General features: G+C 38.2%; 1 protein-coding gene across 1 annotated transcript in view; it reads left to right on the top strand.

Moving 5' to 3' along the window:
* Positions 1–24,865, top strand: part of RALGAPA2 (Ral GTPase activating protein catalytic subunit alpha 2) — a 160,875-nt gene that overhangs the window by 124,098 nt on the left and 11,912 nt on the right. The window contains exon 37 of the mRNA XM_081325243.1: positions 2,060–2,187. Within this exon, the coding sequence (XP_081181369.1) occupies positions 2,060–2,187 (128 nt within the window). The remainder of the gene's footprint in view (positions 1–2,059; positions 2,188–24,865) is intronic.

The following is a 24,865-nucleotide window of genomic DNA, read 5'->3' as shown; positions in this document are numbered from 1 at the left end:
TAAAAAAAATCCCGAGGAAAGAATTAAGACCGAAGTGGAATTTACTGTCCATTAAAAATATAATTATAATGATACAATCAACTATTCAAGACATTTCAGGGGCAAATGTGACCAACCTTTGGTCAATCAGCTACTGACCGTGGGATGAATGAAAGTGTCTTGTAGAGATAAATGGCTGGTTGGTTGCAATTCTTGGTATTTAAATTGAGTTCTCTAATCAAATGAAAAAGCTGTCACTTCTTTTTCAGGTTTCAGGATCCATGGTAACGTTTGGCCTTTTACATTCATAATGTTAGCCTTTTTGTTTGCATCCAAGTAGAGACACCTGGAGCAATGTTAACATTTACCAATTTTGTATTAATAGCTTCATGATATAAGAACCTCTAATGTGATAGATAGCTGTTACTTTTGTTATTGCTACAGCTTTATTGTTTTCATTTTTATCTTCCTGCCTGGTAACCATGCAATGATTGACAAACTTTTTTGTCTGTTTAATTAACCAATATAATTATTGGGAACTATGATTCAGTCTTTTGTTCAACAAAGCCTCTGACAGAAAACAATAGTAAGTCTTTTAGTATGAATGCATACCACCCATCACAGATGCATTAAGATATTCTAAACAATGAAGCAAAAAGCTGCCTTTAAAAGCAGACAAAGAATGCCACACAGGCTCATATAGTGTGCATACCGCCAGGGACACACTGAGAGGTCCCTGGGACACAGATGCCTCGTTATATTGAGCCTAGTCAGCAGAGATTAATGCTCAGCCATTTGGTACAATAATTTTCTCATTCACAAGCTTTCAAACTCTGTTGCTTACTATCGAAGATAGGGCTCTGAACTAAAATGGCTTGTTTAAACTTGACTATATTTTAGTTGAGTCACAGCACTACTTCATTTTGCTCAATAATTACAGAAATGTAAATGAAGACAATATTGCTTTACAGTCACAAGAATTTTGAAAATCTGGGACACTCTCATACGAAACCATATATGTTGTAATGCTCATACTTTCCATACATGTTGCAATGGACTACAGTATAATTTTATTAAACATGGCACATTTTATTTGATGGTTTTTCAAACTGAAATCTCATAGTTATTTTAATATCTGTAACTTCATTCCTAGAACTTGGAGGGCAGTTTTGACACCCCTATCTTCTGTTTGTAATCCTCAGGTGGTTTATCACCACAGGTTTAGTGTTCCTCTTTTCATATAAGCACACACACATGTAAACAGAAAGAATACAGTATGTTGAAGAAAATTCAAATATCTCTACATTTCAATGGCTGCTAGAAGCACTGCATTTGGAATCACCAAACATTCCTATCCCATTAAACTCATTATCTATCCCATCCAAAAAGTTATTTTCACATATTATGAATGAAACCCCCCCCAAAAAAGATTGATCTCATATTGGCAGCAGACTTTCCTATCATTTTGAGGATGGAACATGCAGCAAAAAAAGTCTTGTAGTATATACAGTATATGCCATAAAATAGGGTTGCTTTAGTTTCAAAAGCAGCCAAGAAAAACCATCTCAAATTCCTCCCAAATATATAATGGAACATATAGAAAAGTTAAGGAGGGAAGGGGCTGTCTTCAGTTACAGGGAACTTTATTTTTACATTTTTCTCATTGAACTAGCATGCATGTTGATTTGTCAAAGTTGACAATGATTATTAAGGGATGTACTTATATCTAAATTCAGAATTCATATTTTCAAATTTAATGGGCTATGTAGTTACCATAATATGTAATTATATTTGTTGTTTCTGAGATGATGATTTTGTTTTAAAACCAGTACATAGAGACAGCTTTGTTGAAACTATTAAAGATTTTCAAATGCTATAAATATTGGTTGATTTATGTAGTGGCAGTCAAGTTTAGCAAAGATTTCCACCAAAAATATGGGAATTAATCTTTTACAGTAGTATGTGTACACATAGATGCTATACTTTTGCTCCTAAAAACTCCAATATAATATGAATTCTTCCACAGGAATTGCTTTCATTTCTTTAATGCTTTATATTCATGTTGTTTGTTTATTGACAGGTCCCATTTTTTGGTCCTTTGTTTAACGGAGCAATTGTGACTGCAGAACTGTTGCCAAATCTTGTACGGGCCACATGTATCAATGCCAGCAGAGCCGTGAAATCTCTTATAACTCTCTATCAGAGCTTGTATCCTTTTTCATTTGTTTCTATATCAGGATTGAAAATTCATCCATTTTTGGAATCCATATCTCAATCTCTTTAATAACAGCATTTGTAAATCCATTCAAGTTTAAACCTACTAATGATACATTTAATGCCTATAGATTGACGAGTGCATAAACATAGCTGCATTCAAGATTACAAGATTTCCTCAAAACTGGTAAGTAGATATTGAAGAAAAATATGTGATATGTGGCAGGGGGGAAAAACCTGGCAAAATTCTCAATACAGATTTGTATTATGAATCACATTAGATGACAATGTAACAGTATAAAGTTTCACTTTTTATTGTTTGTGTGTTTGACATATATACAGTCTCTGGTTAACAGTCAAAAGGCTCTTAACATCATTGAGAGTTTTTCAGTTAATATATTCCTGTTTGCATCCCCTAATAACTGATAGTGACCCAGAATCTGGCATGGGCCTCTGAAAATATCAACACTAGTTTATCCTGATATTTGTAAAACAAAATAATTTCATTTGTCTTCCCTCCTTCACCAGAAGGGCAAAAAATGTGCAGGAGATTGGGCACACCTCAGTCTTTCATTTCAAGGATGATGACATGTCCATTGGTGTGGAGAGCTAGAAAAGTTTGGATCTTAGGAGGAGGAGAATGGTTTTGATGTGAAGCCTAATGGGGCACAGCTTAGAATGACAGTGGCCAAGTTTCTTTCAAATGCTTGTTTTTATCCCTTTAAATAGAACTTTTCCATATTTTTATTTGAATCAAATAACCCAAGTGGAAGATAAGGAACATTAGGATAATAATAATAATAATAATAATAATAATAATAATAATAATAATAATAATAATATAATAATAATAATAATAATAATAATAATAATAATAATAATAATAAAATAATAATAATAATAATAATAATAATAATAATAATAATAATAATAATAATAATAATAATAAAGTTGGAAGGGACTTTGGAGGTCATCTAGTCCAACCCCCTGCTAAGGCAGGAAACCCTATACCATTTCAGACAAATGGCTGGCCAGTCTTCTTAAAAACGTCCAGTGTTGGAGCATTCACCACTTCTGGAGGCAGGTTGTTCCACTGGTTAATTGTTCTAACTGTCAGGAAGTTTCTCCTTAGTTCCAGGTTGCTTCTCTGCTTGAATAGTTTCCATCCGTTGCTTCTTGTCCTGCCTTCAGGTGCTTTGGAGAATAGCTTGACTCCCTCTTCTTTTGTGGCAGCCCCTGAGATGTGGTACTTTGGGGTTCATTTGGTATCCCAAGAAACTCAGGAAACAAAAGCTTTCAGTTTTTTCAGACTATGAAACTCTCATCAGTAAAGAAGCAATGTATGGGCACATAGTTTGGCCTGGTATCAGGTCATTAGGTACTGTTTGGGGGCTTATATATTATTGCAGGGAATTTTCATAATCCATATTTGATTAATATACTGATAAAAACCTTTTCTGAATATCCATGATAGTATCCAGTTCATTATTTAAACATTGAAACAACAAGTGGATCCCTTAGAAATAATTCTGGACACTTTTTGGTTTGGAGTTTTGCTCAAACAGGAGAACTAGGACAAGGTTCTTAGACTAATTTCCTCCAATTCAATGAGCATATTTTGTATCTATAGAACCCGATACCTTGTTTTGCGAAGAGCCATCATCTTGATGACTTAATGTTTACTTCCCTGTCAGGAAGAATAGCAGATCACTGCCCTCTTCAAATCCAGTTATAATCATCAGACGTTACAGTGATGTTTACATTTGTTCATTGTAAATCACAACTGGATGATTACAGCTGGATGCCAAAATCCTTTAAATAATGAACTTTCCTCTGAAAAAATTTGATGCAGACCTTTGGCTATAAACTCTTAAAGATGGCCAGGTCAGAAAATAAAACGCCATAAGAATGACTGGAACTTTACTTTATCAATACAAGGATAGGATAGGATAGGATAGGATAGGATAGGATAGGATAGGATAGGATAGGATAGGATAGGATAGGATAGGATAGGATAGGATAGGATAGGCCGGCAGTTTGACATGCCTGGTCTAGATGAAATGAAATCTTGAAAGCCTAACTCCCACTTTCTTATACTCAAGAAATTTAAGGGGAAGCTGGTTTGAGTTTCTATTATTTTTTTTCTCCTCCTGAATTTCAATTATTTTTTCTAACAGCCTTGATTAAGTTCTCCAAGACTATCTCTGATTCTCTACATTGGCACATACAGTACATGAATTCCAGAAAATGGCTAAAATTTTCAGCCATTGGGTTAGCTGTAGAAACTATTATACTGTATGTACTGTATTAGAACAATCTGCCATGATCAAATCATAGAAATTAATTGGAACTTTGAAAATCAGTTAGTCATCTTTAGTTAAGGAATTTACTAAACCATCTCTAGTCGTCATCCAGCCCACTTGAAAACCTCCACTGAGAAGGACTCTATTGCTGGTCTAAAAAAAGCAGCTTCTACCACCAGAGAATTCCTCCTAATATTCAGCTTTAATCTTGTCCTTTTTATTTTTAATTTAATTTTAAACTTTTTAATTTCAGACTCTTGGAGCTTTGTATATATCTTCCGTTTCAACAAGAAACCAGCCTCATTTTGTACATGAAAACAGTTTAGATATTTGTAGATTGCTATTGTATTTTGCCTCAGTTTTCTGATATGCGGGTTCTGCAGGCCCAGCTCTTTTAATCACTTCTCAAAGGGATTGATTTCTATGTCCCTTATTTATCCTGGATAGCCCTCTTCTGAACCTGCTCTAGCTTTCCCATCTCACTTTCAGTCTGGTAGTTAGAACTAGATACAAATGTGTTGTAACTGGGTACAGTTCGGCTGTTATCTCCCATGAACTGGATGTTCTGCTTCTGTTAATAAAGCACAAAATTGCATTGATCTTTTTAGCTGCTGCATTTCATAGTGCCCTTCCATGCTATGAATACCTTTTCAAACTGTTAAAGCAGTTTTTCTGAATTCATGCAGACAGCTTCAACAGTTCCACCTGACTCCTTATGTGCAAAGCCATTTCAGTATCCCCAGTTATCTCAACATGTGCATTCATATATAGCCATGTCACTTTGCTGGGGAAAATGTTAAATAGCACAGGGCTAAGGGCAGAGAACTGGCGAGCCCAGCCAGTACTTCATCCTCATCAATGTAGAGCCATTTATAATATGAGCATGATTATTCAAGCAGTTGAAAATCTAGTGGATCACACTATCCTCTAGCTAGCCCACTTTTATCTGTGTTGTCCACAAGGATACTATGAAAAACATAGTAATTTTTATTGAGATCCAGGTATTTTATATCTACAACTTTCTCTTAGTCTATCTAAGTATTTATTCTGTAATAAACACAGATACCATTGCTCTGGCATAGCATCTTAACAGATTCATGCTGGCTCCTGTAATGGTTGCAGTCTTTTTTAACTGCCTACAGACATCTTGTTTGTAATCTCTTTTTTGGAATATTGGCAATATGTTCTCCTGCAATTTTGTGACACTTCATCTTATCTCTAGGTTTTTCCAAAGATTACCTTGTAATCATGTCTGCACCTTCAAAACAAGGGATGTAATATGTCTGGCTGTAAAGAGGTGAATTTGTTTAAAGTTCCATTAAAGTCAATTCTGAGTTGTCTTCCTTCACATATAGTATTTCTGTGAAGCCTTCTGTCAATCATCAGGACAAAATAAAATCCAGTTTCTTGAACAAGGAAACATGAATAGGCAAAAAGTTATCTTTGGCCCATCAAAGCAGAACACCAGCAAGGAAACTATAACGTGGAGAATTGGGGAAGAGAGTCATTCAGGAATTGAATATTAAATGGATCCTTAGCCTTTCAAAGGCTCACAAAAAATATTTGTAGTATGGATCCCCTTGCCACAACAGAAAACCAAAACTTACTGCAGTTCATATTGATGTTCCTGATCTTAGAGGTGTTTTTTTTGCTAATACTACTCTGCAAAATGTAAGCAATTTTTTTCACCCAGGTACTGTAGTTTTACTAACAAAAAGAAAAACTTTCCAAAATAATAAAAAGATTGAGAATGAAATGACCTTTCTGGAGTGGGCAGAACTGTAAAAGACCTTGAGTAAATAATACAACATACAAAGAGTAAGTTCTCAACAGGGATTTGAGGCCTTCGGAGGTCCAATGTATGAAGGGAAAAAAGGAAGAATGGAATACTGTCTACACAGTGAGATCCACTGATTTTAGGCAGAGGAGTTTAACCCTTTATTTGATTGCACCTAATGGAGAGAATCTTGCCAAATTATAGTTATAACCTTCTAACCTACTAGATATATTATGAGAGATTCTAGGGTGTGATTACATAAACTTGTTACCCCTCCTGTCCCCAGGAGTGCATAGTCTCTTACACCTGATCTCTTTCTGGGAAAGCTTTGAGTTGCTGGGGTTAGATTGGTTCCTCTAGAACAGGGGTCAGCAACCTGAAACAGTGAAAGAGCCACTCGGAACCGGTTCCCTCACAAAAGGAATATCTGGGAGCCGCAAAAATTGTGTACGCATGCGCGTACATGCGCGCATGCGCAGAACAGGGTTTGACTGAAGAGTGGAGCCAAGGCGAGATATGCACCTACCCTGCATATTTGAATTGATTGGTTGAACTTTTTTAGTCCCACTTTTTTTTTTTGGACTGCACATGGCACAGGACTGGGAGCCGCAGGAGACGGCTGAAAGAGCCGCATGTGGCTCCGGAGCCGCGGGTTGCAGACCTGTGCTCTAGAATTTCAGGCTATTATAATAGATGGTTCATGTAGACTTTTGTGCTTCAAGGAATGAATTGATTGAAATTTTGAAATGTAAATTATATGGCAAAAATACATTAACATAGTGAGTCAATAAAAGCTTAACCATTCTTTTGAAAAATTTTGTGTTTACCTTTCCCGTGCAACAAATTGAAATAGCCTTACTTTTTTTCTTTCTTTCAAAATTATTAGCTTTATCTCACCAAAGGGAAGGAAATATAACTTGTCAGCTCAAAACTCTGAATGGTACTTATAAGCTACTAGGCTTAAGATTGTTCAGTCCTATCATACCAATCTCTGTAGTGTCTTGATAAGTATTATTGAAGGTTTAATAAATGGTGTGAAAAAGTACTGTCCTTCTTTTTGGAGTGCTGTTTCTTTGTTGGAATAGGTCAATAGCTCAGCTGACTGTCACTTCCATGTGCCTGGCTTCTCACAGAAAGAACATTCTCTAGGCAGCAATCAATTGCTGTAATCCTTTCCAAACTATAAATAACATGGGAAAGCTTTCAGAGCAGCATTAATATTGGGTTATTATTTGTGAGTGATGTAGGTTTGCAAAGAATTAATATATTTCATAGCTACTATAAAGGAATTAATATCTCTCAGAGATATGAAGATAGTTAATTATTATACATGTTAGTTTGCTCTTATTTTAAGTTCTGTTCTATTTTGGACTTTGGAATCTCAAGCAGCCGAATTATAAATCTTGCAGAATTTATTTAGGTTTTTCTCCTAGGTTACGTGTTCTTAATTCTAAAATTATGGTACCATGTGGTTGCCCCACAATATTTTGTTTCCGTATATATTTCAAAGTTCTAAATTTAATTTACTTTAATTTAAAAAAATGAGAAATTTCAAAAACTAATTCTTTTGAGGACCTCTTGTTCAAAGAGCAGGTAGAATTTTTTAAGTGTTGTTGGATATATTAAAGTTTATATTTTGTTATAATAACTCTCACTATATGTATACTATCTATTTTTTTCCCTATATTTATACTCTGGGAGAAGAGATTTTTGCGGAATCTCTTCCCCCAGAGTATAAAGAATACTCCACCACCATTCCCAAGAGGAGGTCTAGGAGAATAAGAGTTACCCAATTACAGAGCAATTATAGTGCCTGTGGCCCAATATCACAGGCATTTACATCCTGTCATCTATAGGGCATAATCCTGCAACAGTTTTCCTCCAAACGGTAGCAATGACACTTAGACTTATGTACCACTTCTTAGCGCTTTATAGCACTCTTAAGTGATTTACAGAGTCAGCATATTGCCCCCAACAATCTCAGTCCTCATTTTACTGACCTCAGAAAGATGGCTGAGTCAACCTTGATAATAGAGAGAAAATGGTGGCACCTCTTCAACTTGAGCAGAGAAATGAAATGGCAGCCAAAATCACCATCATCCTTCCCAGTGTTTATTCTCATCAATCATTCTTCCTCTCTGGTAGTTGGCAGGAATACTTTAACCTTGTTTTCTTCCCAGCTCTCCTGTTAGTCCTCATCATTTTGCATGTTGTGACTTTGTGTCTGGTATCAGTCTTCTGACTTTTCATCCTCATCCAACTCTCATTCTCTTACAAGTCTGTCAGCATCTCTACCACCTGTGGACTTTTTCCCACTCCTTCTGTTTATATTCTGTTTCCCTCTTTTGCTTACAGATATCTCATCTCAGACATTCTTCCTGTTCGTTTCCATGCAATCTCCATTAATGAATCTCAGCTATCTAATCCAGCTCAGTGCTGCCTTGGCTGAATTAATTGCCTAGATTCTTTCTCGGGATGACTAAAAGGTACAAATTGTTAACATGCTCAAAGGAGAATGATAGAGGGGAAAAAAATTATTTTCTTCTTGAAAGGTAGAAAAAATGTGGTGCTCCAGATAGTGAGGCTGCTTTCATTATTGGCAAAAAGAAAGTAGTGCAGTCAAGGGAATCAACCACATGATTAGAATTATCTATAATTTGCGTCTCAGTTTCAGTTGCTTTAGAAATCTGTTGCCATGAGCAATCGGAAGAGTTTTTTGCTAAGTTGTCAAGCTTCCATGAGAATATACTTCTGTGATATTTTCAAAGTAATTTTTAAACTATGCTAATAAGATTCTAAGGCAGGGCTGTAGAATGTAACAGCTGGAGCCAGAATTGGAAGTTATTGCAGACATCACTGCCCAAGTTCATGAGATCCATGCCCGCTCCATTGCGTCTAGAGCATTGGCGCATCCAGATATTCTGTGAAATTTTGCAACAGCAGTGCATCAGTTATCCAGTTTTGTGGTTAGGTACCAGAACTGGGCCGTGCAAGTGGCGGGTGAGTGCATGTGCACAGCTCCACTTGTGCAAGCAGTGGGCATGTGCACTCATGCACTCAGTTTCATTTGTGCAAGCGCCTACTACTCACACAGAACCATCCCCTCTTCTGCCCGCCCCAGGTCACCAAGCCAGAAAGGTTGGGGACCCCTGGTTTAGACCCAGGAAAAGAAAACCTAGACCCAATAGTAGAACTCTCCTCAATAAGTGACTCTGTCTTCCCCTGATATTAAGGCATTTTTATTGTGGCTGTATGTGGATCTTCATTTCCAAGCACAAACCTTTTCAGAAAAGAAAAATAAGTTGAGCAATTGTTCATGTTTTCAAATTGTTATTTTCTTTCTGCTGCCTCAGTGGCATTTTGATGTTTTATAATCATTAGAAATAATGTTGATAATTGTATCCAATCAGGAATTATATAACGAACAGGATAAAATCAATCCTTCAGCATGCAACGAATTAGGTTTGTTTATGTAATGATTAAGGGACGCGGTGGCTCAGTGGGTTAGGACGCCGAGTTTGTCGATCAGAAGGTCGGCAGTTTGGTGGGTCGAATCCCGAGTGCCGCGTAGCAGAGTGAGCGCCTGTTACTCATCCCAGCTTCTGCCAACCTAGCAGTTTGAAAGCACGTAAAAATGCAAGTAGAAAAATAGGGACCACTACGGTGGGAAGGTAACAGCGTTCCGTGCGCCTTTGGCGTCTAGTCATGCCGGCCACATGACCACGGAGACGTCCTCGGACAAGCGCTGGCTCTTCGGCTTTGAAACAGAGATGAGCACCGGCCCCTAGAGTTGGAAACGACTAGCACGCATGTGCGGGGGAACCTTTACCTTTACCTTATGTAATGATTAAGGTCAGAACAAGCTAATTTAGAATAGGGCAATGCATCTTGAATTACTGAAAGTTTGTTAAACAGGCCTTTTTGCCACTTCCAGGGACATGTTGAGGGCAGAGCTTCAGCAGATGGAAAATCTCAACCTCACTCCTCAAATGCCCTTTTTTTTGCTACTACTTCTGTTTGAGTACAGATGGAAGAGCAGCAAAGGCAGCAGGGCATGGATGCTCATAATAGAGAGGATTATGAGGGAAGTGCCTGGTACCCAATGAGTCTTTGCACCAGGGGAATACTGGCAAGGCTTCATGATATTACAACACCCCCCCTTCCCCATTAATCAGTCAGGCACCATTAGTTAGAGCTTGGCTGCTGCAGTCAGTCAAGGTTGGGAGATGCATTCCTGCCAGGCCACAGCAGTCAGTTATGTAATAGTGAGGCTTCGTTTTTCAACTACTCTCTTTCCCTTAAAAGACTAACAGACAAAATGGAGTAAATATTGGGTTCCTACAGCATAGCATATCTACATTGCCAAATTGTTCCATCATGCCCTCCCCAACATCCTTGAGGACAGGAATGGGTTCTGTTATTTTCTATTCACTTCCAGGCCCCCTCCACAAAGTATGGCTTCTACCCATGTTTTCCTGCTCCAAACTGAATGTAACACTTTCCAGCCTGCGCCACCTAAAACATTGCTGCCTATTTTGGCTGCTGTTCCTTTCTTTGTTGTACCCCTGCACTTTCAGCTACTGTTTGGGGACAAGAATGCTCCCTCGCCACACTTTCCCAGTGTTTGCTCAAGGAGGTCTGCTGCAAGTTCTCTCTCTTGATGGCAATGCCATATAGAATGCAGGGGCAGTTGCTTGTCATATACAATGTCCCTGGCTTGAAATGTACTATTCTTGTATTGTGTTTTTAAATTAATATTTTTTTTTCTCTCTCTCTCTGAGCCACTGCTTTTTCTATTGGAAACTGCAGTTCAAAGTTCTCCCACCTCAAATTATTGAGAAAACACTGGTGGACTTATTTTTAAAAAAGCAGGTAGCCCAAAGTCACATATACACACACATGCACAGAAACATATATAAATGAAGTAGTTTTCCTTTGTTTTTTTTATAAAGTTAGTAATAGTCAAGGATTTGTCTTGCTGATCCAGATGGTTAATTATATTAATTATATATAGCCAAGTACATAAAAGTATTATTGAATTGCATTCCTATTTGTAGCTTTCAGTATTACGTTGATATTTACTTAAGCTAAGCTAAAATGGTGTTGGGTCTGTGATGTTGAAAACAAGTCAGATATGTTCTTCAGTACCTTCCTATTTTTAGGGGAAAATGCAACTAAGTAAATCTAAAGATGCCTTGAAACCCTGAGAATCTTCATTAATAAATTACCTGTTTCGTAACTATTTGAACTAATGCTTTAGTCAGAATGAAATAGCATGTTTTCAAAAAGAAAGAAATCCAAGTGATGTGTTACATGAACGAGTAACATAAAATGAATTTGACTTTTCCCCCTGTGAGGCTAGCACTGTGGTTTAGCTCATACATTCTCATTAACATTCTGGTTCGGTATTGCCCTTGCTTCTTCCTAGCTTACCAGCTGTTCCTGCTGCTAGTTACAATGTCTGATGTGTTCAGACCACTGGGTTCCTGTACTCACTACAGAGAAGAGACAGTCTTTCCATTGGGGATATCCACGTGTCTGCCTGTCAGCAACAGCACCGAATAAAGTAATAGGTCCTCGCATGACATATGGTGTCTGGGTTCATACAAGATGCAAAACTATTCTAGCTCTAATGCACAATGACTCATAGCATTGCTAATTTTTCAGACAAAAGCCCTCTTCCACACCCACACTTTTAGCCCCTCGGGGAGAAAATCTTTTGCTTCAGCCACAGATCTTTGGAAATCTAAAGAATAACTTCTTAGACAAAATGTAGATTAAAATGTAAGAGAAATATTTTACCATAAATTTCATTGAATGGAATAATGTATTAAAAATGAAAATACACTTGTTAAAAGACTGGTTTTAAACAATACAGTTAGAATTGGGTAATTAGTTGAATTCTTGTATATTCGGCCTTATGCTTATCTAAAATGATTCTGTTATGATTAATAGGAAGAGACTTTGCAAACCTCTGGTACAAAGTAAGGAGGAACTAATTTGGATTTGAAAAGTCAGTGTTGGCTAAAATAGCCTTCAGATCAATATGTGAATTTATACTAAAATCCTTGTTTTTATGTCTATAGTACAAGTATTCTACCATTGAAAATTGCATCTGAACAATGGGAAGTACACAAAGGCATAATCAATATCATATATGAAATGAAAAATCTGCATCAGTTTGAAGATGATTGCATTTAAGATGCATTTAAGATGTTCAGATCCTTACCAGTAAACCATAGCACAGAAAATCTTGTTTTGACATATCACTCTCTATCACCAATGTATGACAATTCCCAAGCTGACTTTTATGTATCAAAGACAATGGCAACTTAAATAGACCCTTATTATCTATTATTAATAGTTCCCAAACCAGAACGTTAGGTTCTCGTTTCAGTTATATACAATGGGTGGCCAGCCTTTTAAGCCAGCGCTGGGCTGTTCGGTCTTACGTGACGTGCTAAAAGCAGCATCCAAAAATAACCAGTTCTAGAATAAAATTGTTTTTAGTGCAGATTAGTAAATAGACAATACATTTAGAAAGTACTAACTCCTTGCAGTCAATCAAGTGCTTCCAAATGGCATTAGAAGAAAACCATGAAAATCTTAAGCCTGTGCCATTCATCGTACTTTGCCATCATTGCTCAATTACCTATTCTTAAAATTGAAGAAAATAAACCATTTTATCATTAACTGGAGCAAATGAAATATACCACATAAACAATGCAGATAGTCCTTGCTTAACAATGATAATTGAGACCAGAATTTCATTTGTTAAGCAACAGGTCATAAAGCACTAAATCTCGTCCCATCTCTTAGTGATAGCAGTCCTTGTCATTAAGTGAGGACCACCTTGCAGCTTCCAACAAGCAAGGCCAGTAGGGAAGCTGGTAGAAAGTCGCAATTTCCAGGGGTGTGTTCTGTACCAGCCTGCTACCGGCCTTGCAGAAAGGCAACCCCTGTACAAACGGCAGAGGCTGGAATACGTCTGCCAAATTTATTACACAAACAAACAAAACATGAAACAAGATACCGGAGCTTTGATCCTCTATCGGAGCGGTTGCTTTCAGCAAACCAGCCCTCCCCCAAACACTCCCTTTATAAGAGTTCAGGGCGTGGCCTCTCTTTGCCTCCTTCCGAGAAGTCTCACAGCCTTTCTCTGCTTGCTCCTACTTGACTGCCTCCTGCGTCGGGCGTCCTTGAACAGGGCCAGCTGTGGGTCATCTTCATCCACACTGTTGGGCTCACACAGCTGGGTCTCCACCAAGTAAGAGGGGCCTGGCTGGGGGCTCTGCGGAGCCTCCAAGCCATCATCAGCAAGTTCTTCTTCAACACCCCCCTCCTCCCCCTCGTCTGAGTCATCCGAGTCATCCGACCCAACTGCCGAACCCACAGGCTGACCCTGAATCACAACAGGGTGGCTGCGGCCAAGTGAAGGGAGGGTGTGCAGGTAGAAAGTGCTGTGCTATAAGTGCCAGTCTTGTACGCTGTATCTGGGCTGCTGAACTGCTCAGGAGAAAAGGCAGCGGGAGTATGACCAGAGCACTCACCGTCTTCCCTGCCATCTTGGATTGTGGGAAGCTGGCAGGGAAAGACACAAATGGCAAATCTTTGGCTATGTGATGCTGCAACCGTTGTTAAGTGAATCTGTTGGCCAAACTCCCCAATCGCATTCGTGTGACTCGGGCCGCTGGGACGACTAGAACTCTGAGAAATGATGGTCATAAGTACCACTCATTAAGCGCCTTCGGCACTTTAAAGGAGTTGCTGAATGAATGGTTGTTAACTGAGGACTACATATAAGCATATTAATTCAAAATGCAAAGTTTAACCATATATCTGAAATACGCCTTGGATGTTTTAATTTTCTTTTCACATCACTAGCCTTAAACATAGGAAGAGTTTCTAAGGGCTTGCTGCAAAAGAATTGGCAAAGTTAGAGGGAAGGCAAAGGCTCCTCAAAGCCTTGGGCTATGTACGGATCTTAGCAAGAACAAGCAACACTGCCTACATTTTAGTGTTTTGAAGTGGTGACACGTAGAGGCCGCTTAACAGGAGGTTTTTTTTTAATCTGGGGATATACATGTTAATTCCTGAGACAAAACATAGAATAGACACAGTTTAGAGGGGAGAAAGATTTTAAAAAATAAAAGTAATATTTAATGTAATTTTGTTGTGATGTTTAAACGTTAAAGATAAAACCTAATACTATGTTTCCAGTAGTGGGAAAGGTTTAAATTGACAGAACAGGAGGGGGCAGTGCCCCCTTACCTCCTTGACACCCCCCCCCTCAATTCTCTTGCACTGTCAGTTTTGAGAATGCACAGGGTGGAAGAAAAGAAAGACAACAATCAGTGTTAGTGGAAATCAGTTAATGCAATGTTGAATTCCAATCATAAGGCCCAACATAATGTGCTATTAAGAAAATGTATGTCTCATTCATGTAACATAGCAAACCAAGCTCTGCTCTAGAGCTATGTTGCTTAATGGCTGGAATAACAAAATGCAAGGACTGTTCTGACATTAGATATTCAAGGCTGTGGCTTGTAGAATGATTTTTAAAAACCATATTAACCCTTCGCAAACAGCATGTACTATATAGTACCATAACATTTTTTTAAACTGTCGCTGTAAAGTTATTTTTAATTTTTGATTATGTACTCTGTTCTCTGAACCCTACAATAAAATTGGAAACTGTATTGGAAATTGGTGTAGCTTCCTTCCACCCTGATAGTGTTCCAGAAGACCTGGCTGTTTTCCCAGCACTAAGCTGCAGTAGATGAAGCTCTTGTGAAGTGTATTTTGTGTGTAGTTGCCAGTCACCATTTTGTTGCTAATGTGTTTTATTTATTTATATTTATTTCTTTTGCCATTGATAATTCACATTGCATCTTTATTTTTGGAATGTAGTGAGCTACCCAGACTTGTCTTCAGTTCAGATGTCACCTAAATTGAATACATTAAATTTTATTCCATATAAAAATTATATTTTTAAATAGAAAATAACTGAGCTTACCTGTCTTCAATGAAGTGGTTACCATTAGTCATATTTTCTTATTCATATTATTTCCAGATATCAAAAGCTTTTATTAAAGCAGATAAGTCTGAGCCGAGAGTATCTGTACATATATCAGAATACACAAAAATAAAATTGATAATTGACACTGACACTGGCCTTTTTAGACCTGTGACTGAAACATAATCTTGTACGAAGTCAAATGGAAACGCCATTACTAGCAGCATATTCAGTATGTTTAATGCTGATTAAAAATTTGAAAGTCTGTTTTATTTTTGCAGCTAGATTCAGGTTTTTGAAAAATAATGGGAGAGGGAAAATGCTAGAATTGATTCATGTACATGAAGTGAAAGAAATTGTGCAAATATCCTCGAGTCTTTTTTCCCAGGGGTAAAGATGGGTTGTTTAATTCCTAATTAGAGTTTCCAGTGCCTGTTGTTCTTTGTGTTTCCATGCTTGACATGTTACCATTATTATTCAGTCCATCTTATTGGTATCTCTAATTGTGATTGATATGTAATCATTCATTTTATTGAGCTTGTTAAAATCTGAAAACTCTGGACAACTTAACATAATTAGATCCCAAATAACCATTCCATCTGTTCCACAAGCAGTTTAATTAACAAATTCTTAAATGTTCCTGAGCACTCTAAAAGGCATATACATTTTTTCAACTGTTAAACAGAACCTGCTTGAGAACGTTTGTACATTTTTTCAAAAATTCTTATAGTCATACGTTGCTGCCCACTCTACTGAAAAAGCAATCTTACTGGAGTCATTCTAGCATGAATCCACCAATGTAAATTCTTATAAATTCTTATTTATGTGTTTATGATAGTTTGACATTGAGTGTAATAAATTGTCGTTACTGAGAGAGGCACGAATGCATGAATGAAAACTGAAATATATGATTACTGTCAGAGAATTGTTCTGATCCAACCTGAATATTTTTAAAGTTCAAATTTACATACATTTTTTCCTTTTATATCTTGATAGTCTATTTCCAAAAGAAAAAGAGGAATATTAATCTTGTTTATGCTTAACTGGCTAGACAGTAGAAAAATGAGAAAGATGTGCAAGCATTGGTAAAGTTGCATCATGTTATAAAAATAGACTGTTGAATATGTTATATCTATAAATCTGTTTTAAAAATTGCAAACAAATTATGTAGGTGTATGTTCCCTCACTAATTTCTCCAAACTAGTGGGTATTCATTCATAGTTCTCCAGGTATATTTACCATCATGGAGGGTTATGTTTGTACCATTTTAACATTATCCAGAGTTGAACCCTTAACAGGCTTTGTAGTAGATTTTCAGCTGGAGGGAAGTGTGTGGTTTCATCTTGGAGAAAATCCACTTCTGGTTTTCTATTTCATTTAATTCTCTGGAGATGAGTTACTTTCTGAAATTATTAATTCATTAGATGTAGGTCAATATTAGTGAAATAACAGTGGCAATGATAGATGGATATCATTCTGGAGCATTATTTATGTCTGTATGTTTTTTTTAATTTGTAAATAATACTTTCCCTCTAGCACATAGAACTACAAATTGGCTTCTTCTAAAGACATCACTGACCAGCCAACACCTAATCGATCCAGATCCATACAGTTAAATCCTCTCATTTTACCACCCTTTATTAATAAGAGTTGAAGTAGCTGCCACCCCAACCTAGAGCCCTCCAGACATGTGGATTTCAACTTGCAGAATTTCCTTGCCAGAATGGGCATTTACTGAAAATTTATGGGAGTTGAAGTCTACAGGTGCACATCTGAATGACACCCAGCTGGTCAAAGGATCAGGTAATAGTTCTGACCACCAACCCCAGCATCTTGTCCAGTTCCTTAGGCTGCAGTAACAAACCGTTCCAAAGTAAAACCTAATATTGTCTCCATGATCTCTGCCTGTTCTGTATGAACTGTGCCAATTGATTTGGTGTAGATGTAAGCATTCTGTCTATTGCATTTTTAATTAAGTGGACAGCTGAGATTCCTTTTGGATTAACCTAATCTTGATTAGCTATCCTCTACCAAAGAAAGCACTTACTAGGCAGTTCACTGAGCATGCAGTAATACTATAGAAGTCAGCCCTCTTAAGTACTTCCACTGCCATGTGGCAGATATGATTATGCACTCCCACTTCTCCTCAGTTGTATTTACTGCATGATTTATGCCACCTGCACTCTAATCATCTATCACTTTGCTTCGCTGCACATAACTTCTCAAAAATAGGAAGGATTCTGGGCTCCTGTGGCCAGAAGTGGCACTCCAGAACAATAGTGTCCAATAACCCCTTTCCTCTTCCTGTTCCATTGTGTGACAATGGTCTTGAGAAAACTCAGCTCAGTTCAGTATTCTGCTGATATGTCCTACTGGGTCTACATCTGGTGATATTTCACTAATTCTATCTCCCCCCCTCTTCTTTTTTTCAAAAACCACAAGTCGCATCTCAGGTAATTGGTGGCATAATCTTGGGATTCATCTGTTATATCGATTCTTATCCCAACCATTTCATTGGCTCTTCAAGCTCATTAAGAAATAATACCTCATACTATCTAAGATGGCTTCTGTTGGATGAAAATGTAAAGGCATTGGTTGCTTTTTATATCATAACTTAGCTAACTCCACTTCTGATAAAACAGACAAAATCCTTACTATAAGATAAACATAACACCAAGCGATAGTGGAATAGAAGATAAAAGATTGGAGAAGGTCATAAAAGTATCAAGATCTGAAAGCAGAAATTGAAAGATTATGGCATAAACCGGGCCTGGTGCTCCCAATAGTTATCAGCACACTGAGTGCTATATACAAAAATCTTGGATGGCACCTAGAAAGTAGTCACATTGACAGAATTTCCACCCGTCAGTTAGAAAAGGCCACAGTGCTTGAATCCACACATATACTACGCCAATATGTTAGAACGTGCTAGGTTTTTGGGAAGAGAGCCAGCTTTGCGTAATAGTTAAAGTGCTGGCTGAGATATATGGAAACTGAATTATAGTCCCACTTGAAGCATGAATGGCAGCTGGGTGACTTTGGGTCACTCACTCTCTCCAAACCACCTGGCAGGATTGTTTTGGGGACAATAGGAAGAAGAAGGTATTAAGTATGTGTCTCGCTTTGAACTACGGTACTTATAAAGCAATGAAGGCCGGATAAAAATCAAATAAATGAATGACTTAATGCATAGGAAGGCCAACACCAGTTAAAGAAGTGGCAGCTGTGACTTCACATTTTTGTATATTATAATTTATAAAATTACGTATGTTGCCTGACTCTTGATTCCCTATAAACGCCATCCAATAGTATGTATCATAGGCACTAGGCCTTATTTTTCCTGTTGACCAAAAATGACAGGCTTTCAGTCTTCAGAATTTGTATATAAGGATGAATACAAACAGTGGCGTAGCGTGGGGGGTGCAGGGGGGGCGGGCCGTACCGGGCGCAACATCTGGGGGGGGCGCGCTCGCACTGAGCTGCTCAGGGAGCCCCAAGGGCTGCACAGAGTCGGCTTGGCTCCGCTCTCGAGCTGCTCTTTCTTGCAAAGCGAAACGAGTCCGGCAGGTGAGATGGGCGGCCACATAAACTGAATAAAATAAATAGAAGCGCCCAACTCTCCGCCCAGGCTCAGGCCAACCGCAAGCGCCCCGCAGGCGCCCCGGCAGGCTTGGCCGAGCGAAGACGGACCCGCCGGCCGGCTGGCCTAGCTTCGTGCGCATGCGTGGCTTTATTTAGCGGGGCTCACGTGCGAGCTTGAATGCAGCGGCTCTTGCAGGTCAGAGCCCCGCCCATCCGCCCTCGAGAGGGACCCGGAAGCATCCCGCATGCGCGCGACTCTTCTTGCGGGGCGCGTCTTTTCGGCGGTGCCATGACGTCACCGGGTTAGGGGGCGCAAATTGCCCCGGGTGCTGACAACCCACGCTACGCCACTGAATACAAAATTCTGTGGCTACGTTCTGCAGTCAGCATTGTCTGTATAATGATGATTGATAATACAACCAAGCATTCAAAGTCTGCTAATACTGCATTTCGGAGGATTTAATTGGAAAATCCTTCCAGTAATACAGATGAAGAAGCACTCTTTTAGATATAGTGATTTCAATATTTATGCAATCAGTGTTGGTTAATTACATAAATACTATATCTGACTCTGTCTTTGGAGTTCCACGTAGCAGCAGTGACTGTACTTTCCCACTGAAGTTAATGTGGGGAAAGAGAGCCTAACCACGTTCTATGATGCCACCCTATGTGAAAATGCAGAGACCTAAGAACAAAATGAAGCACTTAGATGATTAACTAGAATTGTGAATTTGGATTACATAGTTTTTTAAAAAACAAACAAAAAACAGGGTTGACATCCACTCTGTTTAATGCAAGTTTCATCTTGTAAGTTCTAAACATATAAAAATAGAAATAATATCCAAAGCTACTATTACACCAAGTTTCCTTATAAAGCAAAGTCACTCCAGTTGCTACTACTACCAGTTAAATATAAAACTAGTCATTTAAACACAACACTTGGTAAGTAATGAATATCTTTATTGTTTCTTTTGCAAAAATATTGGATGTCAGTGAATGTGCCACAGGCACAATAAAACCTCTCACATTACTAGAAGAACCAACAACAAATACTTTGGAAAACTTATCAATAAACTTTCCGTTCTGCCATGATAGCAGTAATATAAGAATCATTATGGCAATATAATGAAAAATAAAATGTAAATTTATAAAAGCACTAAATCAATCATGACTGAGATAAAAAGATTAATACCACAAATAGATATGTTGCTTTCCTATGCTTGTCTAGCAAGCATATGAGCAAGTCACAGGGTAATAATTTTCTGGGAACTGACCAGACATGCTATAGGCAGAAGAGATCTTGTGTTTACTACCAGTGGTGTACAATAATCAGTCCTGGCAACACAGAAGGAAAATCTATTGCTGAAGTTTTGATTCCATGAATGAGAGCTATTGTAATTACAGTAACACAGTTCTAATATGTATGTGTTTGTTTGTTTCTGTGTCTTAACAGTATGCTAGTATTTTGCATATTTTTATTTGGGAAACTGAAATTTCTGATGTTTGCAATTAACTATTTTTTAATTTAGAGTATTTGATAGCTGTGGTCTTAGTCAATTGTATGACAGTTGTAGGACTCCGCACTTCCTTTATTTTGGCAAAGATTCCCTTGTATTCACAGTTGTGTCAGAGGTCTCTCCATTCATGAATAGATTGTCAAAAAAGATTAAAGTGTGTGCCATGTCTTATTTTTACAGACAAGTGCCTTTGATGTGCTAATGTTCACTTTCACTCTTTTCATTGACAACTGCCCATCAATTAGATCTGAAGATTGTCTCTTCATATAGAAATGTTGCTCTAGTTTAATAGTTCTTGCTTGAGCTTGGCAAAATATGAATGCATTATCCTAATGAATCTTTGAATATGTTAGCACTAAATAATAGCGAGAACAAAAAAGTACAGATCAAAGAACATGCTCGATAGGGATATTGTTGGAAAGCAATGCTGCCTGAGCTTTGAAATGTCAAGAAAACTGAAAATATTATAAATTACAGCACGCATTTCTTTATATTGTAAATTTTGAATGATTATATTGCAAAAAAAAACCTGTATAATTTTTTAAAGCTCAGGCTGCTTATTTTCATATTAAGCTAATCAGTTTGTCAGAAAATAATATGCAAAGGTTTGAATTATTTCCAAAGAACGAAATGGACGAGCTAAGCTAAGGAGGGGGTGGTTGATGTTGAAGCCATGTGATTTGAATTCTGTCAGTTACAGAATGGAATGTGAAAGTGGAAGCCAGCTGGCTACCCAAGTCTATTCAAATAAAATGAATAACCAGCCACATGGTACATATCCAACCAGACCTGTTGTTATCTCATCTAACTTTAGCCTATCTAACCTATCCCTTATTCCCTTTTCCTGACTCCTCCTGTGTCACTTCGTGAACAGGGAGGAATCTTTACCCCCCCCCCAACGGAAGTATGCCATGTCCAGCTGCTTTTCCTTGCTACCAAGCAAGTGCAACACAATGGTGATTGCTCTGATAAAGTGAAAACAGCTGACAGCTTCCCAAACGAAAGTGGTGGATGTTCTGAGGCCACCCGTACTATCATTTGGCGTTTCTGAAGCTGCTATCTCGAAACATCAGATTTATATAGTTAGTAGTTTAAATGCCAATCAGCCCAACTTTGAACTTCAGAAACACAGTGCATTTATTTATTATATTTGTATCCAGCATCTTCTTGGGAAACAAAATCTCTCCCTTTATTTCCATCCTCACAACAGCCCTCTGAAGTACTCGAGGCTTAATAGTAACAATTGTCCTAAGGCATTTGATGAAAGATGGGAGTCATTCCTGTAGTCCATCTTGGACAGTGATGCTTTTTTGTCTGCCCTCCTTTCACATGGCCTTCCCATTGTTTTGGTTGTCGTCATCTCTTTCAGTGATTTATGTGTTTATGGGGAGTGGGGGAGAGAAGAAAGGTGAATCTCTGCAAGAGACAATTGCTATGTGCATGGTTTATCTTTTGTTTATTGGTTTTCTGGATAAAATATATGGCTTTTATTTTCAGCAAAACAATAAGTGTTACAGCAATGACAGGTGGCCCTTTTTTGCACAGTTGTACCTAAACTATCATCCTTGCCTGCTATATGAACTAAGACCACATTGACCAGGCTATAGATAATACAGCACATAACATCTTATCAATCTGCTGCATGCTAGGAAATCAATTCAGAAAAACCTTCTGAAACCCAAAGCATAATTATTTTAGTACTATTTTCAGAAAGTTTTGATACATAGAAAATATGAATCAAAGATATAGCAGCAATTCTCATTTAATTTGTAATAATACAGGAAGCCAATGTGTAGCACTCACATGAATTTTTATTTTTAATAGTTTTATTTTCCCTTTTGCATGGAGAGAGAGGAAGGAAACCCCATGCCCACCAACAATTTATAAGGGCCCAATATTTTTGGCGATGGATAAATTCTCTTCCCTCAGACATTTTGGCTGGAGAGAGTTTCTATTTATAATTTTTAGTGGGAATTTTGATACAGAGAAATGACTTCCAACCTTCATTATAACAAGCAGAGGCAAATTTAGCAACTCTTCAGTCTGTATAAGGTTATCAATATCTGTTCATCCCAAATTCCCAACCCTTATCCATAAGCAAATCCAGAAACCATTTCAAATCTGATTTCAGTAAGGATTGGATACATTGTGATCTTCATTTATACCTATTAGCAATCATACTATCAAATGAGTAGCAATAGTTTAATTAAAGTATTCAATAATGTATAAAAATTAACATGAAACTTTCATGGGAATTTGTTATTTTGAATATGAGTAGCAGATATAATTAAAATGCAATCACAGGCAAAAAAAAGCCATTAAATGTGAGAAGGCAGGTGTTCTAGGCCTCACTGAATGTTACAGGGAAGTAAACATGCTACTTTTCCATTCTTAGGAGCTGTTTTATTTTTCAGTGTAGAGCAGACTTTGGACTGTTGTGGGTTTCCCACTTTCCAATGAAAGGTGCTACCATATGTGAAATATTTTTCTCTTCCCCTTAGTTATTCTTAGCAATAATAGTTCATCTATTACCTGAGAACAGAAGAAATTGCTTCCTATATTAAGGCTATATCCTTAAGTAGCTCCTGGCACAACTGTGCCCTGGCAGCATCAAGGGGATTTTTGGGAAGTGGGATGTCTCTATAGCATCATAGGCATCTGCAGAGGCAACTGGCAAAATGTGTCATGATGTAATGCTGCAAATACAGCAAATTACAGATTAGTTGAAAGTATGACTTCAGTTTGCACGGAGTCTTCAGCATCTCATAATCCAGAGGTCCCCAACCTTTTGGGCACCAGGGACCAGTTCCATTGAGAAAGGTTTTCCGTGGACCAAAGGGTACGTGGTTTTGTGTGCTGCCTGCATCCCGTGGATGGGGAATTGCTTGTTTGTGCGGACCAGTTGCTGGCATGCTGCGGCCTGGTACTGCTCCACGGACCGGGGGTTGGGGACTCCTGTCATAATCTATTGACTATAAGGGCAGTATGGTATAGATCAGACATGTCAAACACAAGGCCCGGGGGCCGGATCTGGCCCGCAAAGTGGTTTCATGTGGCCCGCGAAGCCATCCTGGAAACAGCGAGGGAACGGCCCCCACTGCCTTGGCCCAGAGACCCTCCTTCTGCCAGAGACCCTCAGATCTGTCCCACTCCTGCCCAGGCCCCCATAGGCACCCTTGATGCGAACTATGTAGAGCTGGCCATGCCCACCCAGTAGGCCATACGCACTCTAGCCCCGCCCACCCAGTAGGCCATGCCCACCCTGGCCATACCCACCCGGCCCCCTGAGGGCAACCGCAATGCTGATGCGGCCCTCAGTGAAATTGAGTTTGACACCCCTAGTATAGATCAAAGGTTAAGGGCTTAATCTATGTTTCCTTGTGGTCAGTGAGATTAGTAATCTCAGGTCGCTATTTCTTCCTGTATTCCCAAGCATGCCCTGGACCTAAATATCAGAGTGCATCCATTTGGTCATTAGAATGCAATTTTGTGGTCTGATGTACACCTTATTTGGGAGAAGTTTAAAATTATTTATTTTGGGACAAATGTGTAAGACTGGAATTGTGACTACCTTTTCTTTGCCCTTACTAGCTTTGTGCAAGGCTGAACAGTGAAACGATGTGACAAAAACCACTCTTATGAGATACCACAAGGGACTGAGTTCATTTTATCATTCTGATTTGGTTATTTTTAAAAAGGATATTAAACTTGTGCTAGGACAGAAAGAAGATGATCTGTTGGGCAGCAGATTTCATACCAGCATCATTTCCTGTGAACTTAAAAGACAGGTGGAGTCCACCTTAGTCCTTTTCAGTTGTTTTCAAAAGAGTTTGTTCATGTTTCATAACAACGTTTAGTTCCAGTAAAGTTAAAAAGCTCAAGTACTTCATATACCCATAGATCAAAGGTTTCCTTTAAGATAGCTATCATATAGTATGTCTTAGTAACTGACCTTCATAGTCTTGTTTTGCATTGAAATGTAAGCAAAACAGATGTTTCTCACATGAGAAACTCTAATTAATTTCAAAATGTTTGTTTAAATCTTTAAATAGTGGAACTTGCGACTATTGGCTGATCTAGGAACCCAGATCTAGAAAAACTAGGGAAGATTCCATGGATGAAAATCCTAAAGGGGAAAACAACTCAAGAAGCATGGGAAACTCTGAAAAATGCTATCATAAAAGCCCAGCCCAGCACAATACCATTGAAAAAGAAAAATAAGAAATCCAAGAAGAAACCAGCATGGCTGCATGAAAATCTCTCAGACAAACCGAAAGACAAAAAGGACAAGTACAAAAAAATGGAAAGAGGGAAACATAACTAATGCTGATTATCAGCAGACAGCCAGAACAAGCAAAAACAAAGTCAGAAAAGCAAAGGCTTAGAATGAACAAAGACTTATTTATTTATTTATTTATTTATTTTATTACATTTATATACCGCCCTTTCCCGAAGGACTCAGGGCGGTTTACAGGGT

This window comes from Vipera berus (genome assembly GCF_964194415.1).
Source record: "Vipera berus genome assembly, chromosome: 3".
In the NCBI taxonomy this organism is placed as follows: domain Eukaryota; kingdom Metazoa; phylum Chordata; class Lepidosauria; order Squamata; family Viperidae; genus Vipera; species Vipera berus.
The sequence above is the reverse complement of the archived record's forward strand: the minus strand, read 5'-3'. Positions and strand labels throughout refer to the sequence as shown.